The sequence below is a fragment of the Gigantopelta aegis genome, chromosome 2, assembly GCF_016097555.1.
Source record: "Gigantopelta aegis isolate Gae_Host chromosome 2, Gae_host_genome, whole genome shotgun sequence".
NCBI lineage: Eukaryota > Metazoa > Mollusca > Gastropoda > Neomphalida > Peltospiridae > Gigantopelta > Gigantopelta aegis.
Window position 1 is genome coordinate 6,269,494 of NC_054700.1, and position 17,099 is coordinate 6,286,592.

The window sequence follows — 17,099 nt, forward strand, 5'->3', positions numbered from 1 at the left end:
CACGCGCCGAGCTGCGTTGTTGCATAATAAAGCTGTATTGGAAGTGACAAATCACCGGACCTTGAACTGACCCAATAACTCCTCTGGAGAAGTTCATTACTCTGTGTATTTCAAAACCCACCCAGGGGGAAAACGTCGCACGACTCAAGTGCGTACGTTAACGTGACATGCCTCAAAGCAATAGGGTATAGAGGAATTTCCGTTAACAACGCACGGGAACACCCGCGAGGTGCCTATTAGTTTTACGTCATCGGTGTCATCATTCGGAACCCTTCGGCAATTTCCGGAGAAAAAGAATTAAGTTTGAAATGCAAGCAGTGTTTAAAGGCACACTATCGGTTACCCATTCTGAAAAGTTCCAAGTGTTATAATTTGGTGTTAACAGTATCATAATATCGGAGCACCTCACCCATTTCAGAAACAAAAAATTTGAAAATGGGTGACAGAACTAGAGTACTCAAAATAGAATAAAGATAGAAATAACAGTTTTATTTAACGATGCACTCAACACATTTTCGTTATGCTTACAATGTTGTCGGACATATTGTTGATGACAAAAAAAAAAGATAATTAGAGAGGATACCCGCAGAACCAATCCATAAGTTCTCGTTTCGATTAGAAGCACAAAAATAGTTTATATACACAATCACACAGACAGGATAGTATATACCACAACCTTTGTTACACAAGCTATGTATGGAGAACTGGCCAACGACGGGAGTCGATCCTAGACCGACCGCGAATAAGGCGAACGCTCAACTTGTAAAGAGCGTATATTAAATAAGAAATATCACAAGACTATTTCTTGATTACAACATAGATTAGGTAGTGTATACATTTATACACATAACCTCAAGACAGTATTCAACAAACGTAAGAGCCAGTAAATAGTTCCTCCGTTTTGTAAAATTCTCTAGTGGTGGCGAGTTCGCTGGGAACATCTGAGATAACCCGTTTTTGCATGTCACAGGCTAAAAGGTGTATACTACCAAATCAAATCCCATAGACGACAATAGTAACATATGTGATTAAAACTCCTACCTGCAGGGTATCAATCGACATAAACGCCACGGATATATAAATACTACCACCCCTCACACTTAAAGTGAATCAGAAAAAATTGGGGGTCAAGCTGCTCGTTTCTGAGATAACGGGTAGCGTCTATGACTACCCTAGTTCCGCACAAAATTCGAGTACTATTTTTTTACAGGTACTCCATACATGTTTCAAGCACAAGGCTACTTGACACATTGGTACTAGATGAAATAAAATTGCATATTTTTTTTACCTAGATGACACTATTATTTTTTACAACCAACACACTCACATTTATAACCAATCACAGGACTTGTGGTGTTTACTTCTCTATCAAAAGTTCGCTGCACCTCGAACTTTGACCCAGCCGGAAGTTATTTGGTTTAGTACTACTTAAAAATAGCTCTGCTGGCACCGGACAAGTGTTTTTCATTGAGGCGTTTCAGAAATCATTTTACTATTAAAAAACGGGTCGCGTTTTTTTTTTTTTTAAATTAACTATCAGATATATTAATGTAAACACTATTACCTTCCATACATCTAATAAAAATGTGTTTTTACAGAGGCACTTTAAATGTGATAAAAACAAATTATAGCATGTTCCTGTGTATGTTGTCGACGTCGTTGCATGTGGGGCTTTTTTTTAAAAGATTAATAATTTAAATAACAATTTAAAGCTAACAAACTGTATCCTTCCGAAGTAACGTGTGACGAATCCTAGCCTAAAGCACATTTCAATTAAAAAATGTGTACAAAATGCATGAAAACCCCGGTGTGTGTAAAGCCCCAGTCACATATACACGATTTTTGCCCCGAATGGCCACGACTTGAAAAATCGGTGTTATTCTTGGATATACGTAGTGAGACCCTAGCGGCTGCCTGGTCATTCTTCACTCTGGATAGGCTCACGACAGTTTTGATCATGCTCACGACAGTTTTGATCATGTTCAAAACTGTCTGGAGTATTCTTACAATTTTTCAATTTGTGACGCATTCTTAAAGCCTCAGTCACACTGTCACGGTGTATGGCTACGGTGACCCACGGAGCTTGAAATCGGGGGAGGGGGGACACCGTGGGAAACCGTAGTGAGTCCGGCGGCAAACCGTAGCAAACCGTTGTTTTATTGTTTAAAACTTCCGTGGCTCACCGTAGCTCGCCGCCGGTGAATGTATATCGCAGTGTCACCGTAGTGTAACCTTAGTACCACCGTGTCTCGCCTTAGGACCACCGTAGACCCTTCATTGGCTATCCGTGACCATCCGTAGTTCGCCGTGAGTGTCTACTCCTACGGTGTCTTACAGTGACTTAATGCTATGGTCACACTCTCAAGGACGGCTATCCCGGATTACTACGGATTCAATCCGGGATTATCCGGAATTATCCCCAGTAATCCGTGTTGGATCCTTGATCATACGTAGGTGTGGTTCCAATCCGTACTGGTTTTTTGAACGTGCTTAAAAAACTACTACGGATGGAAATCCGTTCTTATCCTTACTAACCCGTACTAAACCCGTACCAATCCTTACTAATACGTACCTTTACCACGGCTCAGTACAGTGTGTCCATGGTTTGACCATTACCGTTGTTTTTTTATTTGTCTTTTTAAAGGGACTTTCCTGAGTTTGCTGCTATGGTAACATGTTTAAGATATACGGAGCCATTTTGATGACTAAAATTACATATTAAAGATCTTTTCTTGTTGAGTATATCAGTGTCTGTTTAACCAAGGTGTCTGTTGCCGTCTTAACCCAAACAGGATTTTGCCTTCCAATAATTTCGTACGTACGATATATATATATATATATATATATATATATATATATATATATATATATATATATATTAAAAAGTAAAATGAAAACTAACTGATGGAAACATAGCACATGGCCACAAAAGCACTGGCTATACAAAATAAAACCCATTTAATATGTCATTTTAGTCGCCAAAACGATTCTACTAATCGGAAACACCTTAAAATGTTTGCAAACAGATTCTAATTCAACACATTTGTAAGAACGAATCTGATTGGATCTCTACTAAAAATTTCAGGTGGTAAAATCACCGATATACCGGTCGCAAATCGGGAAAACACAGTAGGGTTACATGGGCGGATCCAGGAAATATTTTTAGGGGGGGGACCAAAAAAGAAGGGCACATTGACTCGTCAAAAGGGCACCTTACTACAAGTTTTGATATTTACAATTAATATGAATTCCTACAGTTCTACGTCATAATATACTAGCAATAATGAAGTAAATTGGCGTCACTCGCGTTAGAACCTCAATGGGGCCCCATTGAGACTCAATAACACAGACACATATCTGCAAGCTTGCGCATGTACACGAAAATCTTGATTTCATTTATCTACAATATAATTATTGTTTACTTAAAAAAAAAAAAATTCTACAAACAAAAAGGGCACTTGGACATTTTGAGGGCACTTGAACAATTTTTTTTTGGGGGGACGCGTCCCCCTGGTCCCCCCCCCCCCTTGGATCCGCCCATGGGTTATCCCCTAAATAGTCCCTTTATAGGTTGTACTAAACCAAATAACTTCTGGCTGGGTCATAGTTCGAGGTGCACCAAACTTTTGACAGAGAAGTTAGTACCACAAGTCCTGTGATTGGTGGTAAATGTAAGTGTGTTGGTTCTAAAAATAAAATAGTTTCATCCGGGCAACAAAATGTATGCAATTTTATTTCATCTAGTACCACTGTGTCAAGAAACCTTGTGCTTGAAATTTGGAGGTATGGAGTACCTGTTAAACAAAAAAAAGTACTAAAAGTTTGTGCGAAACTAAGGGTGTTGTAAAAACATCTGGTTATACCAAAAATGAGCCACGAAAGGAACCATTTTCTTCTTTCATTACTTTTAGGTAGGGGTTGTAGTACTAATATTTATGGGTCATTGTTCGGTTGATATATTGCATAGTGTTTTTACACACAAACGTTAACATGGTCGCTTATGGGATTTTAGTTGGTATAGTACAACCTTCAAGGAATTTATTTTTGACATGTTATGATGATATGCGTCACAATGTCGTCCAACAATGTGACTTTTTTTTTATATCGGTTTACATTGTTCTGTTGATAATTGTAGAATTCTTGAATTGATGTTGATGTCCATATACCTCTGTTTGACACCCGATGGTTTAATTATAAATGCGTGATGATATGCCTTTAGATATTAATCCAAATCCATTGGTGTTTATTTTCGTATTCCATGTTTGTGACATCTTGAACTTTGTTTACCGTGAGTAGTTAGTGACGTAAACGCTATTTTCTCGAGTCGCTGCGTTCATGTTGCCCACATGGTTACGTGTACATGGATAAGTGTACATAAACAGTGTTTGAACAGTCTATTAAGTCGTGTAACTCAAGAACAGCGATCATAGTTACAGGATCGTCATTCCCAGAAACAGCTGCTCATTTAATAATCACAATGGTGCAATAATTATCTCTGATTTCACATGACGTACGCGGTGCCCAGGGTCCGAAATTGACAGCGTCACCGACAGCTAGTGTTATGTAACGACCCGTGTGTAAATAAAGTCTTGTCTTGTCATGTCTTGTCATAATTGCAATATGAATTTCCCAAGGTCAGGGATTTACCGATGGTACCTTCTTTTTTTGTAGCTGCTTAAAAAGTATTGCCATCGGTTGAAAGGATCATTTTAGGTTTTCTAATTTTGAGTTTATTTGTTATGAAAGTTTCTCATTTAAAATTGCTGTAGGCAGGCTTAAAGTTGTCGTTGGTGAGATTTTGCCTGTGGTGAAAAAAAGCAAGCAGGGAAATGGTTTATTTAACGACGCATTCATCACGTTTTATTTACGGTTATATGGCGCCGGACATATGGTTAAGGACCACACAGATATTGAGGGAGGAAACCCGCTGTCGCCACTTCATGGGCTACTCTTTTCAATTAGCAGTAAGATATCTTTTATATGCACCATCCCATAGACAGGATAGCACATACCACGGTCTTTGATGCACCAGTTGTGGTGCACTGGATTGAGCGAGAAATAGCCCAATTGGCCCACTGACGGGGATCGATCCCAAAACACCGACCGCGCATCAAGCGAGCGCTTTACCACTGGACTACGTCTTGTTCCTGGTTAAAAACAAAAAAGAAGCTTTCGTATATAACACATTCTAAAGTTTTACACATGCGTCTCCACAGTCCACAGCTTGTGAACTGTAGAGTTTGGACTAGAAAACACCGGAAAACTATATCACAAATCACACTATTTTTTGCATTGTATGACGCCAAAGTCTAGAAAATTTTAGTCCAAACTTTTTTTAAAAGTACATTTAATTTGTTTAAAAAATTTAATACTGTACCTGTATGTAACAGAAAAGGACCCAGTTTCACAAAACATCGTAAGCCTAGTTTTGCACATAATCGTAAATCTACGACTAAACCACAATTCTTATTACTATCATAGTTCAACAAATATAGTTTGAAGTATACATATTCCATGTTCCTTTGTCCTTAAAGGATCTTTCCGACTAATAAAATATTTCTACGATTAAACTTGCATATTAAATATTTTTTCTTGTTTCGAATACCAGTGTCTGTATATTCAATGTGTTTCTGGTCGTCTCAATATTTGTAATATTTGTCTTCAAATACATTTCGTACGTACGAAAAAAAAATATTTTAGGAAATAAAATGAAATTTAACCCAGTACAAATATTAGAACGATCAGAAACACGTTTAATATACAGCCACTAATATTTTATGCAGAAAAATATATATGATATGTAATTACAATCGTTAAAAAGTCTCTGTTAGTCGATAACATCTTAAAAATTGCAGCAAACTCAGGAATGTCCCTTTAAAATGTTCCATTTTCCGTAATGGTGTAATTTCAAGCGTGAAATAGCTGTCAAAGACATGTAAATGAATGTCTGGTATAACTGCTAGTTGCAGACGTAAACTTAATATGTTTAGTGAAATAGGCTCCAGAACTGTATTTCTCTCAGACCACTAAACGGTGATACATTGAGATATTTCAGACACTATTGTATCGAAGCAGATCTTTATATTAGGCTCATATAAACTAGTTAATGCTGCTCTTACGTTGACCATGTCACCTTGAGTGTTCCTTTGTGGCCAGTTAATGGAACCTGGATGTCGGACGTCAGCATTAAAATATTCAATAAACATACCCACTCACGCACCCACCCAAAAATAAACTAACCAAATAAGAAACAACCCACTAACCCGCCAACACTCAACAGAATAGAACTATACGAAACAGAAAGCACAGGGCTCACATAAAGCAATACACATGTCTGCTCCGATTTTCCTACAGATTTCCTTTTCTTTCTTTTTGTCTTTCTTTTTTAACACCAAAGGCTGTGATATGTGCTATCCTGTCTATGGAGTAGTGCATATAAAAGATCCCTTGCTGCTGATCGAAAAAAGAGTAGCCCATGAAGTGGCGACAGCGGGTTTCCGCCCTCAATATCTGTGTGGTCCTTAACCATATGTCCGATGCCATATAACCGTAAATAAAATGTGTTGAGTGCGTCGTTAAATAAACCATTTTCCTTCCTTCCTTCTTTTTTTAATGCGTATAACTTATTAAAGATGATATTTTTTTTATAAATTTATGTTTGTAAGGAGTTTCTTATTAGTCCCTTACCGGTTCGACAGGAGGGGACTATAGGTTTCATCGTCGTCCGTCTGTCTGTCTGTTTCTCTGTCCATCTGTCCCACATACAGTTTTCTGGACTTTTTTTTCGTAATTCCTCAAGATATTGATGTGATGATATTTTGACATCGTACGGTCATGATCTCAAGGCACCCCAACTATGACATGGCCATGTTGTTCTGGGGACAATTTAATATATATATATATATATATATATATATATATATATATGTGTGTGTATATATATAGATATAGATATGTGTGTGTGTGTATATATAGATATAGATATGTGTGTGTGTATATATAGATATAGATATGTGTGTGTGTATATATAGATATAGATATGTGTGTATGTATATATAGATATAGATATGTGTGTGTGTATATATAGATATAGATATGTGTGTGTGTATATATATCTATATATTGAGCTGAAATTCTGTGTATAGCTTTATTATGTACTTTTCCAGATCAAGTTTGACGTTCATAACAATAGAAAAAATGTGTTGCACCCGGTAGGCACTGCTTTAGCAGTACTCTCAGAATGCTTGTTAAAATTTAGAATGAAAATGCGTATCTTGGGAGACATTATAATTATAACTCACTTGCATACGAATGCATTATTGTAAATGTGTATTATTTTATATTCCAGGTTACTATGGAAAACGATTCATATTATTTCAACCTTTCCGGTAAGTAAACTTCATTAAAAGGTACTTCGTTCTCGGGGTGGGGGGTGGGGGGATTTAGCTCAGTCGGTTGAGTGTTCGCTTGGGCTGCTTGCGTCGCAGGATCAAACCACCTTAGTGGATCCAGTCTGCTGACTGGTTTTTTCTCGTTCCAACCAGTGCACCACAACTGGACAAAGGTTGTGGTATGTGCTTTCCTGTCTGTGGGAAAGCGCATATAAAAGATGCCTTGCTGCATTAGGAAAAAATGTAGCGGATTTCCTCTGATGACTACGAGTCAGAATTACATTCAATAGCTGATGATTAATTAATCAATGTGCTCCAGTGGTGGCGTTAAACAAAACAAATTTCGTTCTCAGATTACTTTGAGCAATATATTATTGCAGTGAATGAAATACTGCCGACCCGACCGGTCATTGCCGGCCAACATCACTACGGACCGGGATATTTGTTTCGCCTGTCGTCCGTCAGTTATTTAACCTTTTGCACATTAGTTGGAGTCAATCGTGTCTGGTCCGGCACAATTTGTACATATACGTTTGTAGCTTGCCGGACCAAATGTCCGGCAGGAATTTCAGCCAATTTCGACCCTTGAACTGGAAAATACTTACAGTCCACTGCTTGAAATATGCACCTCTGTATCCGCATTCAGACATCCATTTGTTAACGGAAATTGTAGAACGTTTTTGTGGTGACGTGCACTATAAAGTGGCATTCCTCCTACAGACGGAGTTTTAACCACATATCGTTGGTAAAAATATTTTTTTCTCTGTAGACAAAATACCTAACAACGAGTCATGGCTGTATACGCCTAATCCTCACAACTCTATCAGTTTTGAGTAGAGATATGGCATGGTTTATTACTGGTGAATAGATCAAATCAGATTATTTATAAATTTTCTAAAAAAAAAGGACTATTTTTGAGAGCGAAATACCTTTACAAATAGTATTTCATTGTCTTGGTGGTTTTCGTTTTCTACTTAGAACAACACACCACCATTCGTTGTGTCGTTACTTGTTGTAGCAGCTTAGTGAAGTTCGGTTTAGGAAATAGTTCCTCATAAACAAAAATGCTACAAAATTCTGATATGCTTTTTGAAATCTTTCTGTGAAGATTACACGTAGTATCCTTAATAAACCGTTAGTTTAAAGTCACTTGTTATATGTAGTAATAACTGATAACAACTGAGCATGTGGTATAGTGTCAGTTGCATAACAACAACACGAGGCGGTGCTCAGTGGTGAAGCCTGTTAACTCAATAATTCCGTGGTCGATCTGTTGAATTTACACGGTACTTGTCAGTTGAGAGCACTCCATAAAATTTAGTAGTTTTACAGTGTTTATTTTTCACAGAATGCATTCTGACATAGCAATTGTGTTGAACTGCATGCAGTAATTAATGGTGGTGTGAAACCCTTAGGGCAGATAGGAAGATGCAATTATCACACAGTCAGAACATGCCAGATGTCTGTGACCACGAGCTCGTGCGTGCAGCTGTACTTGATGGGGGAGAATGTAGTAGTGCTTGAGGTTAGGGTGTTGTTTTAATTTAGCCTGTATTTGTTTACTTGTTACTTTACTTGATGTGGACAATATTGTAGTGTTTGAGGTTAGGATGTTAGGTTTTAATTTGGCTCGTGTTTCTTTACTTAACGGGGAGAATATAGTAGTGTTTGAGGTTAGGATGTCATGTTTTAATTTGATCCGTGTTTGTTTACTTGTTACTTTACTTAACGAGGAGAATATAGTAGTGTTTGAGGTTAGGATGTTGTTTTAATTTGATCCGTATTTGTTTACTTACTACTTTACTTGACGAGGAGAATACAGTAGTGTTTGAGGTTAGGATGTTGTTTTAATTTGATTCATGTTTGTTTACTTGTTACTTTACTTGACGCGGAGAATATAGTAGTGTTTGAGGTTAGGATGTTGTTTTAATTTGATCCGTGTTTGTTTACTTGTTACTTTACTTGACGAGGAGAATGTGGTAGTGTTTGAGGTTAGGATGTTGTTTTAATTTGATCCGTATTTGTTTACTTACTACTTTACTTGACGAGGAGAATATAGTAGTGTTTGAGGTTAGGATGTTGTTTTAATTTGATCCATGTTTGTTTTCTTGTTACTTTACTTGACGAGGAGAATACAGTAGTGTTTGAGGTTAGGATGTTGTTTTAATTTGATTCATGTTTGTTTACTTGTTACTTTACTTGACGCGGAGAATATAGTAGTGTTTGAGGTTAGGATGTTGTTTTAATTTGATCCGTGTTTGTTTACTTGTTACTTTACTTGACGAGGAGAATGTGGTAGTGTTTGAGGTTAGGATGTTGTTTTAATTTGATCCGTATTTGTTTACTTACTACTTTACTTGACGAGGAGAATATAGTAGTGTTTGAGGTTAGGATGTTAGGTTTTAATTTGATCCATGTTTGTTTACTTGTTACTTTACTTGACGAGGAAAATATAGTAGTGTTTGAGGTTAGGATGTTATGTTTTAATTTGACCCATGTGTGTTTACTTGTTATTTTACTTATGATGAGAATATAGTAGTGTTTGAGATTAGGATGTTGTTTTAATTTGATTCATGTTTGTTTACTTGTTACTTTACTTGACGAGGAGAATATAATAGTGTTTGAGGTTAAGATGTTGTTTTAATTTGATCCATGTTTGTTTACTTGATACTTTAATTGACGAGGAGAATATAGTAGTGTTTGAGGTTAGGATGTTATGTTTTAATTTGATCCATGTTTGTTTACTTGTTACTTTACTTGACGAGGAGAATATAATAGTGTTTGAGGTTAGGATGTTATGTTTCAGTTTGATCCATGTTTGTTTACTTGTTACTTTACTTGACGAGGAGAATATAGTAGTGTTTGAGGTTAAGATGTTGTTTTAATTTGATCCATATTTGTTTACTTGTTACTTTACTTGACGAGGAGAATATAGTAGTGTTTGAGCTTAGGACGTTATGTTTTAATTTGGCCCATGTTTGTTTACTTGTTACTTTACTTGACGAGGAGAATATAATAGTGTTTGAGGTTAGGATGTTGTTTTAATTTGATCCGTGTTTGTTTACTTGTTACTTTACTTGACGAGGAGAATATAGTAGTGTTTGAGGTTAGGATGTTGTTTTAATTTGATCCAGGTTTGTTTACTTGTTACTTTACTTGACGAGGAGAATATAGTAGTGTTTGAGGTTAGGATGTTATGTTTTATTTGACCCATGTTTGTTTACTTACTACTTTACTTGACGAGGAGAATATAGTAGTGTTTGAGGTTAGGATGTTATGTTTTAATTTGATCCATGTTTGTTTACTTGTTACTTTACTTGACGCGGAGAATATAGTAGTGTTTGAGGTTAGGATGTTGTTTTAATTTGATCCGTGTTTGTTTACTTGTTACTTTACTTGACGAGGAGAATGTGGTAGTGTTTGAGGTTAGGATGTTGTTTTAATTTGATCCGTATTTGTTTACTTACTACTTTACTTGACGAGGAGAATATAGTAGTGTTTGAGGTTAGGATGTTAGGTTTTAATTTGATCCATGTTTGTTTACTTGTTACTTTACTTGACGAGGAAAATATAGTAGTGTTTGAGGTTAGGATGTTATGTTTTAATTTGACCCATGTGTGTTTACTTGTTATTTTACTTATGATGAGAATATAGTAGTGTTTGAGATTAGGATGTTGTTTTAATTTGATTCATGTTTGTTTACTTGTTACTTTAGTTGACGAGGAGAATATAATAGTGTTTGAGGTTAAGATGTTGTTTTAATTTGATCCATGTTTGTTTACTTGATACTTTAATTGACGAGGAGAATATAGTAGTGTTTGAGGTTAGGATGTTATGTTTTAATTTGATCCATGTTTGTTTACTTGTTACTTTACTTGACGAGGAGAATATAGTAGTGTTTGAGGTTAGGATGTTATGTTTCAGTTTGATCCATGTTTGTTTACTTGTTACTTTACTTGACGAGGAGAATATAGTAGTGTTTGAGGTTAAGATGTTGTTTTAATTTGATCCATATTTGTTTACTTGTTACTTTACTTGACGAGGAGAATATAGTAGTGTTTGAGCTTAGGACGTTATGTTTTAATTTGGCCCATGTTTGTTTACTTGTTACTTTACTTGACGAGGAGAATATAATAGTGTTTGAGGTTAGGATGTTGTTTTAATTTGATCCGTGTTTGTTTACTTGTTACTTTACTTGACGAGGAGAATATAGTAGTGTTTGAGGTTAGGATGTTGTTTTAATTTGATCCAGGTTTGTTTACTTGTTACTTTACTTGACGAGGAGAATATAGTAGTGTTTGAGGTTAGGATGTTATGTTTTATTTGACCCATGTTTGTTTACTTACTACTTTACTTGACGAGGAGAATATAGTAGTGTTTGAGGTTAGGATGTTATGTTTTAATTTGATCCATGTTTGTTTACTTGTTACTTTACTTGACGAGGAGAATATAGTAGTGTTTGAGGTTAGGATGTTGTGTTTCAGTTTGATCCATGTTTGTTTACTTGTTACTTTACTTGACGAGGAGAATATAGTAGTGTTTGAGGTTAGGATGTTGTGTTTCAGTTTGGCCCATGTTTGTTTACTTGTTACTTTACTTGACGAGGAGAATATAGTAGTGTTTGAGGTTAGGATGTTATGTTTTAATTTGATCCATGTTTGTTTACTTGTTACTTTACTTGACGAGGAGAATATAGTAGTGTTTGAGGTTAGGATGTTATGTTTTAATTTGATCCATGTTTGTTTACTTGTTACTTTACTTGACGAGGAGAATATAGTAGTGTTTGAGGTTAGGATGTTATGTTTTAATTTGATCCATGTTTGTTTACTTGTTACTTTACTTGACGAGGAGAATATAGTAGTGTTTGAGGTTAGGATGTTGTTTTAATTTGATCCATGTTTGTTTACTTGTTACTTTACTTGACGAGGAGAATATAGTAGTGTTTGAGGTTAGGATGTTGTTTTAATTTGATCCATGTTTGTTTACTTGTTACTTTACTTGACGAGGAGAATATAGTAGTGTTTGAGGTTAGGATGTTATGTTTTAATTTGATCCATGTTTGTTTACTTGTTACTTTACTTGACGAGGAGAATATAGTAGTGTTTGAGATTAGGATGTTATGTTTTAATTTGATCCATGTTTGTTTACTTGTTACTTTACTTGACGAGGAGAATATAGTAGTGTTTAAGGTTAGGATGTTATGTTTCAGTTTGATCCATGTTTGTTTACTTGTTACTTTACTTGACGAGGAGAATATAGTAGTGTTTGAGGTTAGGATGTTATGTTTCAGTTTGGCCCATGTTTGTTTACTTGTTACTTTACTTGACGAGGAGAATATAGTAGTGTTTGAGGTTAAGATGTTGTTTTAATTTGATCCATGTTTGTTTACTTGATACTTTACTTGACGAGGAGAATATAGTAGTGTTTGAGGTTAGGATGTTATGTTTCAGTTTGATCCAGGTTTGTTTACTTGTTACTTTACTTGACGAGGAGAATATAGTAGTGTTTGAGGTTAGGATGTTGTTTTAATTTGACCCATGTTTGTTTACTTGTTACTTTACTTGACGAGGAGAATATAGTAGTGTTTGAGGTTAGGATGTTAGGTTTTAATTTGACCCATGTTTGTTTACTTGTTACTTTACTTGACAAGGAGAATATAGTAGTGTTTGAGGTTAGGATGTTGTTTTAATTTGATCCATGTTTGTTTTCTTGTTACTTTACTTGACGAGGAGAATATAGTAGTGTTTGAGGTTAGGATGTTGTTTTAATTTGATCCATGTTTGTTTACTTGTTACTTTACTTGACGAGGAGAATATAGTAGTGTTTGAGGTTAGGATGTTGTTTTAATTTGACCCATGTTTGTTTACTTGTTACTTTACTTGACGAGGAGAATATAGTAGTGTTTGAGGTTAGGATGTTGTTTTAATTTGACCCATGTTTGTTTACTTGTTACTTTACTTGACGAGGAGAATATAGTAGTGTTTGAGGTTAGGATGTTGTTTTAATTTGACCCATGTTTGTTTACTTGTTATTTTAATTGACGAGGAGAATATAGTAGTGTTTGAGGTTAGAATGTTGTTTTAATTTGACCCATGTTTGTTTACTTGTTACTTTACTTCCGACGTTACTCTCAGGCACATAATATTGGATAGGATTAATTTTAATGTTTTCTCTGTTTAATAGGTTGTCAGTTAAGTTGTAAATGTTTTTAAAGGAACTGTCTTGAGTTTGTTGCCATTGTCAAGACGTAGCCGACTAACAGTTATTTTTTAATGATCAAACTTGCATATTAGATACTTTTTTCCTGCATAAAATATGAGTGGCTGTATATTAAATGTGTTTCTGATCGCCGTAAGGTTTGTACGATAGTCCGTCCCACAGGGAATGCCTTTTTTCATAATTTGAGCCGGGTTTTTTTTCCTTTCAAAATTGCACCAAAAAATAGTTGTTGTTTTCCTTCTTACGTCAAACCAAACTGAAATTATTTACAAACAAAAATAGTTTTGTAAGAGGATGGGATGAACTATAGGTGACACTTCATTTTATGTTCTAATATATATATATATATATATATATATATAGATAGATAGATAGATAGATAGATAGATAGATAGATAGATAGATAGATAGATAGATAGATAGATAGATAGATATAGATAGATAGATAGATATAGATATAGATATATCTCTTTTTGTGCAAACAACATTATTGGGAGGCCAAATCCAGTTTAATTGTACTTGCAAACATCAGGACGACCTGAAACACATTGGAAATACAGACACTGATATTTTAAACCAGAAACTATGTTTAGCCTTTAACACATTGTATTAGAAACACCTTACAATGGCGGCAAACTCGGGACAGTCCTTTTAACGTCATATTATCTTATTTTCATTTTCGTTCACTATTTTCTAGACTATGACATGAGAGGTGAGGTTCTCCCGGACTGGGGTTGGATATTCAAAGAGGTCACCGTCACCTTCATCGTCATGGCAGGTCTGGTGGGCAACTGCCTGTCGTTCGTGGTGATGAAGTCCAAGTACCTTCGCGTGAAGTCCTACAGCCACTACCTGTGTGCGCTGGCCGTGTTCGACTCCCTGGTCCTCATCAACCAACAGATCCGACTGGTCGACGAGCTCCTGTTGTACTTCGGCAAACCCGGCGTCTGGTCCGTCTTCACGGACATCAGCTGCAAGATCTACGCCTTCTCCGAGTCCGTCTGCTATCTCATGTCGTCCTGGCTGATCGTCACGATGGCTGGGGAGAGGCTACTCGTCGTCTTCTTCCCCTTCAGGAGAAACTCGCTCGTCACGCAGAAAGGAGCCGTGGCGGTGATCCTCTCCATGTTCGCCCTGATGTCGTACACCCAGGTTTTTCGCATCATCATGGTGAAGAAGGTGGGCTCCCAGTGCGAGAGCTCGCCCCGTCTGGCGGTGTACTACACCAACCTGCACTTCTACTTCTACCAGTTGACACTCATCCTGCTCCTGCCCTTCGTCGCCGTCTGCATCTGCAACGTGCTTGTCGTCTGCAAGATTAAGAGCGTGGGCAGGGCGACGTCCAATTCGGAGTCCACGCGATTCACGCGCTGCTCTCAGCGCAGACACAAGACAACCATGATGCTGCTGACGATCTGCTTCACGTACGTGTTGACCCTCTTACCGCTTGTCGTGTTGACCTTCACGATCGTCATCGTCCTCAAGACATGTAGTCTCGACCTCGCGAGACACTTCGTCTTCACGCTCACGCCGTGGAAAGACGTCTTCTTGGCCATTTCGCAGGTTAATTACGCGGCCAATTTCTACATATACATTCTCTCTGGGAGCAATTTTCGTATTCAGCTGAGTCGAATATTCTTCAAGGACAAAATGACCAACACCAACAGCACAAAGACTAGAGAAGATATCATGCTGTTATGACGGTTCCAGATCGGTTTGGACTTAATCACTGGTAGGTCCAAACATAATGTGTAGATTGAAGCTACATGGATTTTTTTACTAGGACCGAACCGAATGGCTCACAAAGATGTGAACGCGTTTTATGACGACATTATTGATAGTCAAGAATTGTTGATGTCAGTGGACGCTGTATATGATGTTCGGGTGTTGAAGGTGTTCATATATAAAAACAAATCATTTTCATCGTCTCTCTCTCTCTCTCTCTCTCTCTCTCTCTCTCTCTCTCTCTCTCTCTCTCTCTCTCTCTCTCTCTCTCTCTCTCTCTCTCTCTCTCTCTCGCTCGCTCGCTCCAAGGATAATGAAACATTGTTGGCTCTGGCGTGGAGTTTCTTTCCAAAGGACATAGACCTCTGAGGACAATACTACAAGGCTTATAATTGTGTGAAATTTAATATGCGATATTAACGACAATCGTGTGTATGAATTGTAATAGCAAACATCGTGGTATGCGATATCTTGTTTAAAAGTGTGTATTAAATAGTTAAAGTGAAGCCAACGTCTGAACTTTCCCTTACTGATCAAACAATGACTTAATTCCAGATTAATGTAAGTGTAGTTTCCATGACAACTGCATCTGATTACTCGTATACGATTTGTATTAACAAACGCCGTGGTAGGTGATACCCTGTTCAAAATGTACATTTAAAGGAGCACAACCTTCAATGTGTCCGATTCTGACCAAACGTGACTTCTTCTTCTTCTTCTTTCCAAACTCATTGCTTATCATTATGTGAAAACTCATTACGATACTAACTACAACTGTATACACGTCTGGTAATATAAAACACTGTGGTATGCGATATCCTGCTTTTGTAGATTTGTGTATTTAAAATACTGTCACTCTCTTAACGCTGCATCTGAACCCCAGTGGTCCATTACGGGTCATTTGTTTGTTTTGTTTAACGACTCCACTAGAGCACATTGATTTATTAATCGTCGGCTATTGGATGTCAAACATTTGGTAATTTTGACATGTAGTCTAAGAAAGGAAACCCGCTACACGTTTTCATTAGTAGCAAGGTATCTTTTATAGGCGCCATCCCATAGACAGGATAGTACAAACCACAACAAATAGCCCAATGAGCCCACCGACGGGGATCTATCCCAGACCGACCTCAAAAGCAATCATTAAACAAATAGTTTTTTTTTTTTTCAATATAATTTAGTTTTGTCCTGATGTTCAATTGTAATTAAAAATCGAAGCCATAGAGATATATTTTAGCTATCAAAGTCTGTGGTATGTGCTTCCTTTTAGGTGGAAATGTCATGTGACCTTTTGGCCATCTGAAATTTAGGTCGGTATTACGAGAAACGGGTCTCTTCATTAATTAGGGGCGGGAAGTAGCCAAATTCTCTTAGCAAAATGTTGCAGTTACCATTTAATCTGATAGCCAGCGATTAATCACTTTTAGACAAAAATAAACACTTCAGGTTCATTTCGTATTTCTTATTTCTCATAGACAGTACATACCACAACCTTTGGAATACATGACGTGACAAAGAAGAATTAGAGTCTCTCGAGGGCGATCGATCCTGTGAGCCATCGCTCTATTAATGAACTTCATTCCGTATTGATGTCCAGTGTGATGACTGCTATATCGAACTATTTTACATATTTCCAACAGTCCATTAAAGCGACTGCTATCTCGAACTATCTCACATAGTTTCAACAGTCTGTTAAAGAGACTACTATATTGATGTAACTGTATCTCAAATATTGCCAACAGTCCATTAAAGAGACTATATCGA

The 17,099-nt window shown here is 36.9% G+C and overlaps 1 protein-coding gene across 1 annotated transcript; it reads left to right on the forward strand.

The window, feature by feature from the left end:
* The first annotated feature begins 14,315 nt into the window (after positions 1-14,315).
* Positions 14,316-16,118, forward strand: LOC121379309 (somatostatin receptor type 1-like). The gene has a single exon (XM_041507868.1). It carries the CDS (start codon positions 14,316-14,318, stop codon positions 15,309-15,311), a length of 996 nt encoding a protein of 331 aa, XP_041363802.1. The 3' UTR covers positions 15,312-16,118.
* Positions 16,119-17,099: the final 981 nt, after the last annotated feature.